Source organism: Myotis yumanensis, unplaced genomic scaffold (assembly GCF_028538775.1).
Source record: "Myotis yumanensis isolate MYYU_CA2020_CCGP unplaced genomic scaffold, mMyoYum1.0.hap1 SCAF_10, whole genome shotgun sequence".
Classification (NCBI taxonomy): Eukaryota; Metazoa; Chordata; class Mammalia; order Chiroptera; family Vespertilionidae; genus Myotis; species Myotis yumanensis.
Genome location: NW_027223761.1, coordinates 41,812,331 through 41,829,375, shown reverse-complemented (window position 1 = coordinate 41,829,375; position 17,045 = coordinate 41,812,331). Strand labels below are relative to the sequence as shown.

At 40.6% G+C, this 17,045-nt stretch overlaps 2 protein-coding genes and 1 non-coding gene across 3 annotated transcripts; 1 reads left to right on the top strand and 2 right to left on the bottom strand.

Annotated features, from left to right (window-relative positions):
* On the top strand, positions 1–969 carry LOC139018427 (olfactory receptor 52B4-like). The gene has a single exon (XM_070427037.1). The coding sequence runs from the start codon at positions 1–3 to the stop codon at positions 967–969; it is 969 nt and encodes a 322-aa protein (XP_070283138.1).
* Positions 970–10,364: 9,395 nt separating this feature from the next.
* LOC139018185 (olfactory receptor 52B4-like) lies at positions 10,365–11,309 on the bottom strand. Its single transcript, XM_070426834.1, has one exon. The coding sequence runs from the start codon at positions 11,307–11,309 to the stop codon at positions 10,365–10,367; it is 945 nt and encodes a 314-aa protein (XP_070282935.1).
* A 5,336-nt stretch (positions 11,310–16,645) lies between these two features.
* On the bottom strand, positions 16,646–16,751 carry LOC139019194 (U6 spliceosomal RNA). The gene has a single exon (XR_011473073.1). It is a non-coding gene; the product is annotated as a U6 spliceosomal RNA (small nuclear RNA).
* Between the last annotated feature and the right edge of the window lie 294 nt (positions 16,752–17,045).

Here is a 17,045-nt window from a genome sequence, read left to right as displayed (position 1 = left end):
ATGTCTGTGGTGGTCTCCCCACATGTGACTACCTTAAACCACACTGGTGTTAGCCACATGGTGTTCCACTTGCTGGGCATCCCTGGCCTTGAGGACCAGCACATGTGGATTTCCATCCCCTTCTTCATTTCCTATGTCATTGCCCTGCTGGGGAATAGCCTGCTCATCATTGTTATCCTCACAAAGAGCAGCCTCCATGAGCCCATGTTCCTCTTCCTCTGCATGCTGGCTGGAGCAGACATTGTCCTCTCCACGTGCACAGTACCTCAGGCCTTGGCCATCTTCTGGTTCCATGCTGGGGAGATCTCCCTGGATCGCTGCATCACTCAATTCTTCATCATCCACTGCACTTTCATCTCTGAGTCAGGGATCCTGCTGGTGATGGCATTTGATCGTTACATTGCCATATGCTACCCACTGAGATACACAGCTATTCTTACATATACACTGATTGGGAAAATTGGTGTTACCATCTTTTTGAGAAGTTATTGTACAATTTTCCCCATAATATTTCTTTTGAAAAGGTTGACTTTCTGCCAAAATAATATTATTCCGCATACCTTTTGTGAACACATCGGCTTAGCCAAATATGCTTGTAATGACATTCGAGTGAACATCTGGTATGGACTTTTTGTAATAATAGCAACAGTGGTTTTAGATGCCCTGTTAATTTTTGTTTCCTATGTGCTGATTCTCCATGCTGTCTTCCACATGTCTTCCCAAGATGCTCGTCAGAAAGCTCTCAACACATGTGGTTCCCATGTCTGCATCATCATCCTTTTTTATGGGCCTGCCATCTTCACTACTCTTACTCAGCGGTTTGGACGCCACATTCCTCCTCATATCCACATTTTGCTTGCTAATGTCTGCATTCTGGTTCCACCTATGCTGAATCCCATCGTATATGGGATCAAGACCAAGCAAATCCGAGAGCAGGCTGTTCACATGTTTTTCCCAAAGCAGGAATAACTTTGGAAGAGGACCAGAGTTTTCAGCATCTATAGCTACTCATGGTGTGATCTATGGAAGTGGTGGATGGAAATATTAGTGGTAAACTGGAAATACTAGGAAACACTAGGAAATAGCTTGAAGATGGTGTTTTTTGTTTTGTTTTTATAACTTTTTTAATTGATTTTTTACAGAGAGGAAGGGAGAGGGATAGAGAGTTAGAAACATCGATCACCTGCCTTTTGCACATCTCCTACTGGGGACGTGCCCACAACCAAGGTACATGCCCCCGGCCGGAATTGAACCTGGGACCCTTCAGTCTGCAGGCCGATGCTCTATCCACTGAGCCAAACCGATTAGGGCGAAGAAGATTGTGTTTTTGAAGCAAATTCACCAAAAATGTTATGGGATATTAATATTCATCTGCCAGTGAGGAGGGTGGGGGGCATGGTTTGCTTTCTACAAGTTTCCTAATCCTCTTAGTTGCTTTTTCTTACTAATTTAAAAATAACCAACCTTATTTTAAGGACAAAGCACTTAGAATTCTTTTTAAAAAAAGTCCTCACGCAAGGATATTTCCTATTGATTTTTAGAAAGAGTGGAAGGGAGGGAAGAAGGGGGAAGAAGAGGAAGAGAGAGAGAAAGTGAGAGAGAGAGAGAAAGGGGGAGAAAAAGGGAGAGAGGTGAGTGAAGTAGCATGAGAGAACTTGTGGTAATGGAACACTTCTCTAAATTGAATGCAGTGGTACTTACATAAATCTACACATATGACAATATTGCATAGAACTACACACACACAATAAATGCATTTAAAATTGTTGATATTTAAATAAGATATGTGGATTTTACCAGTGTCACTTGGTTTAGATATTGTACTCTAGTTATACAAGATATTACTATTGGGGAAAATTGAGTGAATGGTACAAGGGATTACCATTTACAGTGTTGGGGTTTTTGTGTGTGTGTGTGTGTGTGTGTGTGTGTGTGTGTGTTTACAACCACCTGTGAATCTATAACTATTTCAAACTATTTTACAAAGCTACAGTAATCAGATAATATGGTACTGGCATAAAAACAGTCACATAGATCAATGGAACAGAACACACAGAAAGAAGTAAACTCCCACACATATGGTGAACTAATATTTGACAGGGGAACCAAGGATAATTATTGGGGAAAGGATGGTCTTTTAAATAAATGTTCATAAAACTGGATAATCACGGAAGAATGAAAGTGGACCCCTAACTTACACCACTCAAAAAAACAAACAAACAACTGAAAATGAATTAAAAACCTAAACATCAGACCTGAAAGCATAAAACTCCTAAAAGAAAATGGAAGAAAAAAGCTCCTTGACATTGGGTCTGCCAATGATGTTTTGGATATGACATCAAAAGCACAGCAACAAAAGCAAAATCAGTAAGTGGGAGCTATGTTAAACTAAAGGGCTTTGAATTGGAAAAGAAACGATCAATGTAATAAATAAGAAACCTATGGAATTAGAGAAAATATTCACAAACATATACCTGATAAGGGGTAAATATGCAAAATATATAAGGAACTCATACAATTCAAGAGCAAAACACCCACACAACCTAATTAAAATGGTCTGAAGATCTGGAGAAACAGTTTTCTATTTTAAAAAATGTTTTTATTGATTAGAGAGAGAGGAAGGGAAAGGGAGAGAAGCATTGATTGACTGGCTGCCTCCCCTGCCCCCCACCTCCCCCGCTCTGATTCCAGCTCTGACCAGGAATCAAACTGGTGACCTGTAGCTGCATGAGATGATGTTGAGCCATGCTGGCCAGGGCTAGACAGTTTTTTTTTTTTAAAGAAGACATATAGCCCTTGCTGATTTTGCTCAGTGGATAGAGCGTCGGCCTGTGGACTGAAGAGTCCCTGGATTTGATTCTTGTCAAGGGCATGTGCCCTGACCAGGAATTGAACCATGACCTCCTGGTTCATAGGTCGATGCTCAACCACTGAGCCCTCTGGCTGGACTATTATTGATATTTTTAATCTTTTTCCTCCTCCTCCTCCTCTTCCCCCTCCTCCTTCTTCTGGAAGACTCTAAGTTTAACATTTCTTGTAATACTGGTTTGGTGGTGATGACCTCCTTTAGCTTTTTTGTCTGGGAAGCTCTTTATCTATCCTTCTATTTTAAATGATAGCTTTGTTAGGTAGAGTAATCTTGGTTGTAGGTCTTTGCTTTTCATCACTTTGAATCTTTTGTGCCAGTCCCTTCTGGCCTGCAAAGTTTCTGTTGAGAAATCAGCTGAGAGTTTTATGGAAGCTCTTTTGTAGGTAACTAACTGCTTTTCTCTTGCTGCTTTTAAGGTTCTCTGTTTGTCTTTGACCTTTGGCATTTTAATTATGGTGTGTCTTGGTGTGAGCCTCTATAAATTCTTATTTGGGACTGCACTTATTGGACTTGTACATCTTTTCATAATTATTTTTCCAAATGTTTTAAATCCCTTGCTCAATCTGTTCTCATTCTAGTACCCATATGATACAAATGTTGGCACACTTGAAGTTGTCCTAGAGGCTCTTTAAACTATTCTAATTTTTTAAAACTTTTTTATTTTTGGTGTCTTTATTTTTTCCCCTGCTTCCTTAACTTCTGCTTCATTTACTCTATTGTTGATTTCCTGTAAGGTATTCTTAATTTTAGTTAATGTAGTTTTCATTTCTGACTTGTTCTTTTTGATATTTTGTATTTTCATTTTTATGTTTCCCTATCTCTTTGTTGAAATTCTCACTAAGTTCATCTACTCTTCCCTTAAGTTTATTAAGCATCTTTATAACCATTTTTTAAACTCTGCATCTGTTAGATTGCTTGTCTCTGTTTTTTTTTTTTTTTTTCAAAAATATATTTTATTGATTTTTTACAGAGAGGAAGGGAGAGAGACAGAGAGCCAGAAACATCGATGAGAGAGAAACATCGATCAGCTGCCTCCTGCACATCTCCCACTGGGGATGTGCCCGCAACCAAGGTACATGCCCTTGACTGGAATCGAACCCAGGACCTTCCAGTCCGCAGGCCGACGCTCTATCCACTGAGCCAAACCGGTCTCGGCCTCTGTTTTGTTTAGTTGTTTTTTTCTAGAGATTTTTTTCTGCTCAAACTGTATACCTTTTATTTCATTTAGTTCTTTTAAAAAATAGTTTATGTCTCCATTCACCTACTGAAGGACACTTTAATCATGTCCAAGTTTTGACAATTATAAATGAAGCTGTAATAAATTTTGTGTGCAGGTGTTTGAGTAAATATACATTTTCAATTTACATAAGCTAATATGATTTCTGCATTGCATGGTAAGAGTAAAATTAGTTTTTAAAATCAACAAAACAGAACACAGAGTTTAGAAACAAACCCACACTTGGGGCAAGTTTATTTAACAAAGATACAAAGGCAACAATAGAGAAAGGATATCCTTTCCAACAAATAGTACTTGAACATTTAGACATCCATCTGCAAAATAATGACTTTCAATTCATGCTTCAAACTCTCTGCAAATATCAACTCAAAAGGAATCATTGAACTAGGTAAAGACCTGAAACTATAAAACTTCTAAAAGAAGTCAGAACACTTTTGTTACCTAGAATTATGCACATGAATCTGGGAACACCAAAACATCCTATATAATAAAAGCCTAATATGCTAAGTGTTCGGTCGTCTGTTCAATCAAAGTGTAATATGCTAAGGCCGCTCAACCGCTTGCTATGATGTACACTGACCACCAGGGGTCAGACACTCCAACCGGTAAGTTAGCTTGCTGCTGGGTTCTGGCTGATTGGGACTGAGCCAGATGGGCTGGACATGCCCTAGAGCCCCCTGCTGTCCCTCCCTGGCTGGCCAACCTCCTGCGTCCCTCCCTGGCCTTAATCATGTACTGGTGGGGTCCCTTGGCCTGTTCTATGCCCACTTGCAATCCAGGACCTTTCGGGGGATGTTGGAGAGCAGGTTTCAGCCCAATCCCATTCAATGCAGGACCTGCCCCCTGGTGGTCAGTGCGCTCCCACAGGGGGAGCACCGCTCAGCCAGAAGCCAGGCTCAGGGCTGGCAAGCCTCTCCTGCCTCTGCAGCAGTGCTAAGGATGTCTGACTGACGGACATCCTCCAAGGGCTCCCAGACTGCGAGAGGGCGCAGGCCAGACTGAGGGAAGCCCCATTCCCCAAGTGCATGAATTTTGTGCACCAGGCCTCTAGAGATGTATAAAATAAAATATCATCAAAATTAATAATTTATCCTGCTTGAAAGACACTATTAAGAAAGTGGAAAGAGTCATAGAATGAGAGGTATTATGTTCAAATCATAGATCACACAGAGAGCTTGTATCCAGAATAAGAACCCATAAAACTTAATAATTAGAGAAGAAACTTCAATAAAAATGGCTGAAATATTTGTACAGACATTTCAGCAAAGAAAATGTACATATGGCAAATAAGTACTTGAAAACATGCTTAACACCACTAATTATAATGAAAATGTAAATTAAACTGCAATGATGAAGCTTTAACAAGCTATTAGAATACTTATATTAAAAAAAGATAGTGTCAGGTTCTGATGAGGATGTGGAATAATGGCAGCTCATACATTGCTGGTGGAAATTCACAATAGTATAGGCACTTTGGAAAAGTTGGGCAATTTTTTAGTAAAGTTAAACATATGCCTATGATGTACACCTGAAACTAATACAAAAGGATATTGAATGCCAACTGTAATTGAAAAAAATTTAAAAATTTAAGGTAATCTTAGCTGGCTTTAAAAAATATATTTTCTTATTGATTTCAGAGAGGAAGGGAGAGAGAGAGAAAGAGAAAGAGAGAGACATCAATGATGAGACTCACTGATCAGCTGCCTCCTGCACGCACCCTACTGGGGTTTGAGCCTACAACCTGGACATGTGTCCTGATCGGGAATCAAACCGTGATCTCCTGATCCATGGGTTGATGCTCAACCACTGAGCCATGTCAGCTGTGCTTAGCTGGCTTTTTAAATGTAGCAACTGATAAGTTGATCCAGCATTTATATGAGTATACTAAAGCCCTATTTTTGCTATAACCATTTTAAAAATTAAAAATAAATTTGGAGGACACTGCCCTGCCCCCATAACCAAATATGCTTATCCTATGACCTGGCAATCTTATTAGTCTTAGGTTTTTAGCCACATGAAGTATAAATTTAATTTTCACTTCCAATAAAATATATGAATTTTTAAAATTTAAATTCTTTATTGCTTAAAGTATTACATAATTCTCCCCCCCCCATTGACCTCTCCCCAATCACTCCCACCCTCCAGCACATGCCCTCATCCCACTACTGTCTGTTTGATGCTTCTATGTCTCTGTTATTCATCAGTTTATGTTGCTCATTATATTCCACAAATGAGTGAGATCATGTGATATTTATCTTTCTCCAACTGGCTTATTTCCCTTAGCATAATGCTCTCTAGGTCCATCTATGCTATGGCGAATGTTAAGAGTTTCTTCTTTTTTGATAGCAGTGTGATGTACCACTGTTTTTTAATCCACTCATCTGCTGGTGGGCACTTAGGCTGTTTCCAAATCTTAGCCATGGTGAATTGTGCTGCTATGAACATAGGGGCGCATAAATCCTTTCTGATTGGTGTTTCTGATTTCTTGGGATATATTCCTAAAAGTAGAATTACTGGGTCAAATGGGAGTTCCATTTTTAAAAAAATATATTTTATTGATTTTTTACAGAGAGGAAGGGAGCGGGATAGAGAGCTAGAAGCATTCAATGAGAGAGAAACATCGATCAGCTGCATCCTGCACATCCCCTACTGGGGATGTGCCCGCAATCAAGGTACATGCCCTTGACCAGAATTGAACCTGGGACCTTTCAGTCCGCCCGCCGACGCTCTATCCACTGAGCCAAACCAGGCAGGGCGGGAGTTCCATTTTTAGTTTTTTGAGGAAACTCCATACTGTTTTCCACAGTGGCTGTACCAGTCTGCATTCCCACGAGCAGTGAAAGAGGGTTCCTTTTCCTCTGCATCCTCACCAGAGAATATCTAACTTGTCGTATGACTCCATTTGTAAGACATTTTAGAAAAGGCAAAAGTGTAAGCACAGAAAACAGAAAAAAGGCTACCAGGGCTGGTGGGAGTTTATTAAAAAGGTACACATGGGTGGTTTTTGGGAGGGTGATTGAACAATTCTATATTTTATTGTGGTAATTGTATGTTTATTGAAACTCAGACACATGAACTAAAAATAATTAATTTCATTGTATTAAGTTGTATGTTTAAGCCATAAAAAATGTAATGATGAAAAATGGTACCTTAACTTTGCATATTGCTATTGGATTCCATTCAATTTTTTGGAAAACACATATTTCCTAGAATTTCTAAAAGGTGCATTAAAAAACTTTTTGCAAACAAAAAAACACATATTCAGCCTGGGTAGGAACAGTCACTCCTACATAATGCAGTAAAAAATTTCAGCATCTCTCCTATAGTACACTAGAGGAAATACAGCAACTGTGTCTTAATGCTCATGTTCATAACAAATTTATTTATACTACCAATTTCTTGGATATAAATATTCAACAATAATGCACTTATTCAACTTAATATTTATGTAATGTTCTGGATGCCAAAGGAAAATACTTGTTATACAACATTACATTAAAAAGGTGGATATAAAATAGTTTCCCAATTTATAATAAGTGAAAATTTGCTTACATGACAAAACATTTTAGAATTATGAACTATTTAGCTAACTGGGTAAGATTAGTGGTAATTACAATGCCTCTTTGTTATTTTGCCTTTTTATATCAATAGATATTTTTGAACTTATTCATATGATAAATTCAATACAAACAAAAATTTAAAATAATGTAATTCATGTTTGATTTTGAAGCACTTGTGAAGAACACAAAGGAAACAAAAAAGATTAGTAGTTTGATTACATAATTTCTAAGGACTCATATATAACTAAGATTAGTAAACAGGAAAAATGAGGAAATGTTTTAATGAATGTTGTGCTGTAACCATTATTGCTGTATCCATTTTGAAAATTAAAAATAAATGTGGAGGACACTGCACCGCTCCCATAACCAAATATGCTTATCCTATAACCTTGTAATCTTAGTCTTAGATTTGTAGCCACATGAGGTGTAAATATGGCAAACAGGCAAAATAAGGAAATGTTTTAATAAACACTATGTTCTTGAACAACTGAAAAAGTTGAAATAGAGTGCATGTTAATAATAATGAAATGGCTAGGTAAATTATGGGTCTTCTATAAATTTGTATATTTTATTGCCAGTTAAATTATGTTTTAAAAAAGGTTTTGGGTTTGATTCCCAGCCAGGGCAGACACTAAGGTTGCCAGTTCAATCCCCCCGGTCATGGCGCATACGGGAGCAACTGATCCATGTTTCTTTCTCACATGGCTGTTTCTCTTTCTAGCTTCCTCTCTCTAAAATGCAACAAACATATCCTCAGGTGAGGCTAGAAAAATTATGTTAAAATATTTATATTATAAATCTGTGTAAAAAAGTAGTTTCATGTATGTAAAAATATATAGAATTCACATAGAATATGTATGTAAGCTATGTGAAAAATAGTTTCAGATATGTAAAAATGTAATTACAAAACAAAGGAAAAAGGCAAGTCACACTAATGGAAGTAATAAATGTTACTTATTTATAAGTTTAATTTTCTCTAATTATTTTAAAGTGATAATTTTGTAGTTTTCTAGTTTACAAGGAAGTGTATTTTAAGCATGTTGATTTAGTGCCTAGTTTTTCAGCAACATAATAGACACTAGGGAAGTAACATAAATAGAATGCTGAGCCTACTTTCAACTGGGTAATGAACTAAAATAATCACATTTACATGTGAAAAAAGCTTTTAAAAAATGATTTTATTTATTTTTAATTTAATATTTTCTCCATCACTGTTTTCCCCCATATGACCTTTTTGACCTCCACCAATCCCCCTCCACCTCCACAATCACCACACTGTTATCCATGTACATCAGTTCTCTCTTTTTTTCTTTGTTGCTTAATCATATATTTTTGGAAAGCAAGACATGAGTAATCTGTCCCCCTTCCCTAACTGCCCTCCACCCAGAGCGGTCTGCTTCCTCTCTCTCTATTTGCCTCCATTTTGCTTGGTAGTTAAAACAAAGATAAAAATAAAACTACCTTATGATCTAGTGATTCCTCTTCTGGAAATTTACCTGAAGAAAAGTGGAACACTAATGTGAAAGAATATATGTACCCCTATGTTCATTACAGTGTTTTTTACAATAGCCAAGATGTGGAAGCAACTCAAGTGTCCATCTGTAGATGAATGGATAAAAGAGCCATGGTACATTTACACAGAATACTACTCTGCTGTAAAAAGGAAAACAATCACCTTTTGTGACAGCATGGATGGACCTGGAGAACATGATGCTAAGTGAAATAAGCCAGTCAAAGAAAGAGAAATGTTTTTTAAAAGAGTATGTTTGTCTAAATTACAAATGGCATACCCTTGCATGGATTCAGTGGAGGGGCTTATTCTAGAAGAGTATGTGAACTGTAGTTCAATTGAAACAATTTACTTACCTACACACACTTTACAGAAAATAAGTAGTAACCTGTCATAAAGTATTAGCAATAAATATCTTGACTTAGAAAATGGAGATTTTACACATTTTTTTTTTTTTTTTTGTAATACGCTCTCTAAGCTGAAAGGAGTAGTGAATTTCTAGAATGAGAGAATGTTTCCCTGTGTCAGATGGTGCTAAAGTGTCATGTATGATGTAGACAGTATTAACCATTGGATTCAGCATTGTGGAGGATACTGTGACATGCAGTGTCATGGCATAGTAAAACTGTCTGACTGGAGTGAGAGGAAGAAAAATAGAGAAGGATATTGAGTCGTGAATGTATAGACAACTCTTTCAAGGTCTTTTACTGTGATGGAGAGAGAGAGAAAGAATGAGAAGTAGACCAGGAAGAGGAAGGAGAGGAACAGAGGGAGGAGGAAAAGAAAGATAAGAGGGAGACAGGGGAAAGGGGGAGGAGGAGGGCAGAGGACAAACGACAGGGGAATGTGGATGGCAGAGGTTTTTGCCGGCTTCCCTCACTTCTCTCCCCATCTCTTTACCACATCATGCATAAATCAAACCAGGAAAGAATAGTCTAGCTATTACCCATAATGTAATTCTTTTCAAAGACCTCTGTAGAGTATAGACTAGAAATGAATTAAAAAGGTAACTGGTATATTTCTCAGACTCTGAGTGAGAAAACTCACTGAGGCACAAAGAAATTCATCTCTATTATTTATCAGAGACTTTAAAGAGCAACTGTTCTCCACCTACTAGGGCTTCTAAAGCTCACCTCATGTACAGCTAAAAATGTTGAGAAAACAGTAGCTTGTTTCCTTTTCCCAAAGTCATATTGTTTTGGAAAGCAAGACATAAGTAATTTGGTCCCTGAGCTGTTTGGTCTTGATCCCATAAATGATGGGATTTAGCATAGGAGGTATCAGAATGCAGACATTGGCAAGGAGTACATTAATGTGGGGTGAAATGTGGCGTCCAAAGCGGTGAGTGAGGGCTGAGAAGATCCCAGGACCATAAAAAAGGATAATGACACAGACATGGGAACCACAAGTGTTGAGAGCTTTGTGGCGAGCCTGTCGGGAAGGGATGCGAAAGACAGCACGGAGAATAAGCATATATGAAACACAAATTAGTATAACATCTAAAATTACTGTTGACATGAGGACGAAAAGTCCATACCAAATGTTTATTCGTATGTCATCACAAGAATATTTGGCCAACCCTAAGTGCTCACAACCAGTGTGTGGAAGAATGTTAGTTCTGCAAAAAGTCAGTCTTTTCACAAGAAATATCATGGGGAATATTGTACAATAACTTCTCAGAAAGATAGTTAGACCAATTTTCCCAATAAACACATGTGTAAGAATGGTGGTGTATCTCAGTGGGTAGCATATGGCAATATAGCGGTCAAATGCCATCACCAGCAGGATCCCTGACTCAGAGATGAAAGTGCAGTGGATGAAGAAGAGTTGAGTGATGCAGCGATCCAGGGAGATCTCCTGAGCATGGAACCAGAAGATGGCCAACGCCTGAGGTACTGTGCACGTGGAGAGGACAATGTCTTCTCCGGCCAGCATGCAGAGGAAGAGGAACATGGGTTCATGGAGGCTGCTCTTTGTGAGGATAAGGAAAATGAGCAGGCTATTTCCCAGCAAGGCGATGACATAGGAAATGAAGAAGGGGATGGAAATCCACATGTGCTGGTCCTCAAGGCCAGGGATGCCCAGCAAGTAGAAGACTGTGTAGCTCACATCAGTGTGGTTTAAGGCAGTCATACCTGGAGTATATGACTTGGGACCTCACTTTCTGTTTGTAGAGAAATCAACATTTCAGATTGTACTCAAACTTTATGGCACCTATCTGATTCTTTTCCATATTTAGTTCCAAGAACAACTAGGATAACAAAATGAATAGGGTATTGTCATTTTTTCCCCCCAGTGAGGTAACAATCTTAGAGAGGAATAGATGTTTATATAGCCCACAAAACAATATGCTAAGTGAACATGTTAGTGGTAAAAAGATACTATTATAGGAACCCAACGGTATGGCTAATACAATCTACTTGGCTATAGGATGCCAGGTTGAGAATGGAATGAAGTCATGTGGCATTTTAAAGATAGACTTTTGTTATATAAATATTTAATGCATTTAAAACAGTGTGCAATCCCGTGTAGTTGTTTGATTGCATCTGTAACACAATGGTGAAAAGATCCAAACAAAAGTATATTGTCTGATTACAAATTAACGGGCTTGGATGCTTTCCTAGGAGGAGATATTCAATCACCTTGTGCTTTAAATTGGAGAGCATTAGATATTACTCTGCTGACTTAATGTCAGGAAAGGTCTTAATATTCTCAAATATTTACTCTACATCCCATAGTCCTTTAAGTAGTTTATTCTTCATTTTATCCCCTATAGGGTTATCCCACTCATTATATAACTTGCTCACCTGCTTTATATGTAGTCTTCATAGCCTAAGATGTGGTGAATGTGGATTGTCAGGCACCAGGAGCAGAGATTTTTATGTGTTTGCCTGAAGACTCCAGGGGAGGCCAGTACCTCAGGGAACTCAGATTTGCTTTTAACAACAACCCCTTCATTGCATACACATAGGTCAAGTCATTATGGCTCTTTATGTCTGCTAATACCACCCCTCCAGTACAACTCCATCCCTGGATTGGGTGTGCACATATATTATTTCCAATGAATAACATGTTAGGGTCATTACATCAGATATTTCTGTGTCTGTTTTAATGAGAATTAGTAAATATTATTCCCATTTATATCAGCATAAATAAATTGACTGTGAAACACAGATTATTTTATCTATTATCTATCTATCTATCTATCTATCTATCTATCTATCTATCATCTATCATCATTTAGCATCTATCTATCTATTTATTATTATTTTTTTTAAGGTTTAAACAGGTCGACATTTATTTTTCTCTGAGCCAAGAATCCCAGGAGAGGAAGCCCAGAGTTGATGTAGCAGCTCTGCTGTAACAAGTACTCAGAAAGATAAATTGCTTTAGCTGTTTATTCCATTACTAGAGGCCCAGTGCACAAATTTGTGCATGGGTGGAGTCCCTTTGGGTGGCCTGAAGGGATCAGGCTGAAACCTGCCGTCCAACGCCACTTGCAGCTCCTATTTGTCGCTCCCGCTAATCCCAGCCCCACCGTGCCTGCTGTGCCCATTTAATCCGATTGGGAGAGGCTTGTGCTGCTGCAGCAGCACTCGCTAGCTAAGAGCCCTGCATCTGGCGCCCTCCCAGGGGGAGTGGCCTGCAGGATTGGGCTGAAATCTGCTCTCCGACATCCCTCGAGGGGTCCCGGATTGTAAGAAGGCACAGTACAGGCTGAGGGGCCCCACCGGTGCACAATTGAGCTGGGGAAGGGCCGTGGGAGGGCTCCAGGGCATGTCTGGCCCATCTTGCTCAGTCCCAATCATCTGGACCCCAGGAGCAAGCTAATCTACCAGGGGGAGCATCTGCCCCAGGAGGTCAGTGCACATCTTAGCGACTGGTCGACCAGTTGACTTTCTGCCCCCTGGTGGTCAGTGCATGTCATAGCGAGCAGTTGAGCAGCCTTAGAATATCATTAGCATATTACGTTTTAATTGGTTGTTCAGTTGTTCTGCCGTTCGGTCTATTTGCATATTACCCTTTTATTATATAGGACTAGAGGCCCGGTGCACAAAAATTTGTGCACTCGGGTGGGGGGGGGGGTCCCCCAGCCCAGCCTGTGCCCTCTCGCAGTCTGGGATCCCTCAGGAAATAACGACCTGCTGGCTTAGGCCTGCTTCCGGGTGGCAGAGGGCACGCCCAATCCCTAGGTGCAGTCCCTGGTCAGGCTCAGATCAGGGCCGATTGTGGAGTTGGGGCGCTGCCCGCTGTCATGCACAGAGCAGGGCGGATCGGGAGGTTGCGGTGCCACCCTGTCATGCACAGAGCAGGGCCAATCAAGGGGTTGGGGCGCTGCCCCCTGTCATTCACAGAGCAGGGCCCAACAGGGGGGTTGGGGCTCCGTACCCTGTCACACACAGAGCAGGGCCGATCAGGGGGTTGAGGAGCTCCCCCCTGTCACTTACAGAGTAGGGCCGATAGGGGAGTTGGGGCACCGGCCCCTGTCATCCACAGAGCAGGGCCGATCAGGGGGTTGGGGCGCCGCCACTGTCACACTCAGGGCAGGGCCGATGGAGAGGTTATGGCTCTACCCCATCACACACAGGGCAGGGCCCGTGGGGGGTGGGGGTTGGGGCCCAGCACCCTGTCACACACAGAGCCGCAGGGTGATCAGGGGGTTGGGGAGCTCCCCGCTATCAGGCACAGAGCAAGGCTGATCAGGGGGTTGGGGCACCTTCCCCTGTCATGAACAGAGCAGGGCAGATAGGGAGGTTGTGGCCCCGCCCCCTGTCACACACAGAACCGCAGGGCGATCAGGGGGTTTGAGCGTTGCCCCCTGTCACGCTGATCCCGGTGCCGGAAGCCTTGCTGCTCTGCTGATCCCGGTGCCAGGAGGCGTATTACCCTTTGGGGGCCGGCTGGTTTGCCCTGAAGGGTGTCCTGGATCAGGGTGGGGGTCCCCACTGGAGTGCCTGGCCAGTCTGGCTAAGGGGCTGAGGGCCGTTTTCAGGCTGGCGGGTGACTGAAGCTCCCAACTGCTCCTTTTTTTCTTATTTTTTTTTCTATTCTGGGCCAGCTTTATCTCTGAGGCCTCGCTGCTGAAAGCAGGTTTTTGGCCTTTACCTTCTGTATTTGATACAATGTTGCGGTCCGGCTGGCTGAAGCCCGGCTGACTGAAAGCCAGTTTCTGGGGTTTTGTTTAGCTTCTATATTTGCAACATAGTTGCTTAGAGTTGCAGCTGAGAGGCCTGCAAGTCAGGCGGGTAACGGGGAACGGGGAACGTTGGAGTCCGCCGTCACTGGAACAAGCAAGCCTCCCTCTTCACTTCAGTGCATGGCTGCCGGCCACCATCTTGGCTGACAATTTGCATAAGGATATGCTGATTAGCCAATGGGAAGGGTAGCGGTCGTATGCTAATTACCACGTTTCTCTTTTATTAGTGTAGACTAGAGCAGTGATGGCGAACCTTTTGAACTAAGTGTGTCAGCATTTTGAAAAATCCTAACTTAACTCTGGTGCCATGTCACATATAGAAATTTTTTGATATTTGCAACCAGAGTAAAACAAAGATTTATATTTTTGATATTTATTTTATATATTTAAATGCCATTTAACAAAGAAAAATCAACCAAAAAAATGAGTTCGTGTGTCACCTCTGACACGCATGTCATAGGTTCACCATCACTGGACTAGAGGCTCGGTGCACAAAAATTCATGCACTGAGGGGTTCCCTCAGCCCAGCCTGCCTCCTCTCACAGTCCAGGAGCCCTCAGGGGATGGGAGTGCAGGGAGTGGGCCTAAGCTGCCGTCTGGCCTCCCTCTGCGGGAGGCGACTAGGCAGATCAGGGGAAGGCGCTCCCCACAATCACCCTACTGCTGCTGCCACTGCCAGCTGCTGTGGCTGCCTGAGCCTCAGCCCTCGTAGCAGCAGCCACTGTGGCTTTGTCTGGAAGGATGTCTGGAAGACGTCTGGTCTAATTAGCATATTACCCTTTTATTAGTATAGATACTTATTATGGCCTTACTCTTGTTATCTAAGTTAGAAACACGTAGATTACTTTAAAAACACTTATTCCTGCAAGGTTTTCATTGTGATTTTGATAAATTTAAAATGAAATGTGGCTGAGACTGGTTTGGCTCAGTGGATGGAGCGTCGGCCTGCGGACTAAGGGGTCCCGGGTTCGATTCCGGTCAAGGGCATGTGCCTGGGTTGCGGGCTTGTCCCCCAGTAGAGGGTGTGCCGGAGGCAGCCGATCAATGATTCTCTCTCATCATTGATGTTTCTATCTCTCTCTCCCTCTTCCTTCCTCTCTGATATCAATAAAAATATATTTTTAAAAAAGAAAAGAAATATACATTCATGTATTCATTCCATTGTTATTTACAATAGCCAAGATATGGAAGCAACCTACATGTCCATCAACAGATGAATGGCTAAAGAAGAAGTGGTGCATATATACAATGAAATATGACTCAGCCATAAAAGGAATAAAATCTTGCCATTTGCTGCAACATAAATTGACCTAAAGGGTATTGTGCTAAGTTAAATAAGTCAGACAGAAAAAGACAAATGCCATATGATTTCACTAATATATGGAATCAAAAAAATAAAATTAGATAGATAGATAGATAGATATAATTTTAAATAAATGCCATATTCTTACATTAAAAGTTTTTAAATTTTATTGATTGTTTTTAGAGAGAGAAAGGGAGGGAGAGAAAACATCAATGTGATAGAGAAACATCAATCAGTTGCCTCCTGCAGGCACCCCAAATGGCGATCAACCCCCCAACTTGGGTATGTAACCTGACCTGGAATTGAACCTGTCATCTTTTGGTGCATGGGACATCACTCCAAAGAACTGGCTACACCAGCCAGGGTGAGATAAAATTTTTTTAAAATAAATAATTTGATGCATAATGGTCTCTGTTATAGCTATATAGCTTTAATGCTCTGAATAGTTCAAAACAGAGACAACATATTACAGTAAACATGTTACCATAAATTCCTTGTGCAGATTAATGCTACAAAATGATATGTGAAGTTATTTTTAATAAGTAAAATTATATTTCTAAAAGAAAAAATATTAAAATTTATTATTAAATAATATGAAAAATAAGGTACACATTTCATTTTTTTAAATATATATTTTATTGATTTTCTACAGAGGAAGGGAGAGAGACAGAGAGCCAGAAACATCGATGAGAGAGAAACATCGATCAGCCGGTGATATATGTCTTTTCAATGTATGTCTTGGATTTCTTTGGAAAAATAACCTGAAGTGGAATTGGTGGGTCCTTCTTTATCTCTTTTCTATAGCCTTTGTTTTAAAGCATATTTTGTGTGGTATAAGTATTGCTATCCCAGCTTTTTGTGTTTGTTTGTCTCTTTTCATTTTCATGAAATATCTTTTCCTATATCTTTACTTTCAATCTGTGTATGTTTTGATCTGAAGTGAATCTTTTTTATTTTTTTTTCTTTTAAAAATATATGGAATGCTTCACGAATTTGCGTGTCATCCTTGCGCGGGAGACATGCTATCTTCTCTGTATCGTTCCAATTTTAGTATATGTGCTGCCAAAGTGAGCACGCGAGTCTTTTTTAGACAGAATATTATAAGTGTCTTGTTTTGTTAGCTTCCATATGTCTTTTTTTAAAAATTAAATCTTTATTGTTCAGATTATTACAGTTGTTCCTCTCTCCCGCCCCCCCCCCCCCACAGCTCCCCTCCACCCGGTTCCCACCCCACCCTCTGCCCTTAACCCCCCCTCCCCCACTGTCCTCATCCATAGGTGTATGATTTTTGTCCAGTCTCTTCCCACACCCCCTACACCCCTTTTCCCCTGAGAGCTGTCAGTCCACTCCCTTTCTATGCCCCTGATTC

Coding starts and splice junctions, on each gene's coding strand:
- LOC139018185 (XM_070426834.1), bottom strand. CDS start 11,309: ATGACTGCCTTAAACCACACTGATGTGAGCTACACAGTCTTCTACTTG.
- LOC139018427 (XM_070427037.1), top strand. CDS start 1: ATGTCTGTGGTGGTCTCCCCACATGTGACTACCTTAAACCACACTGGT.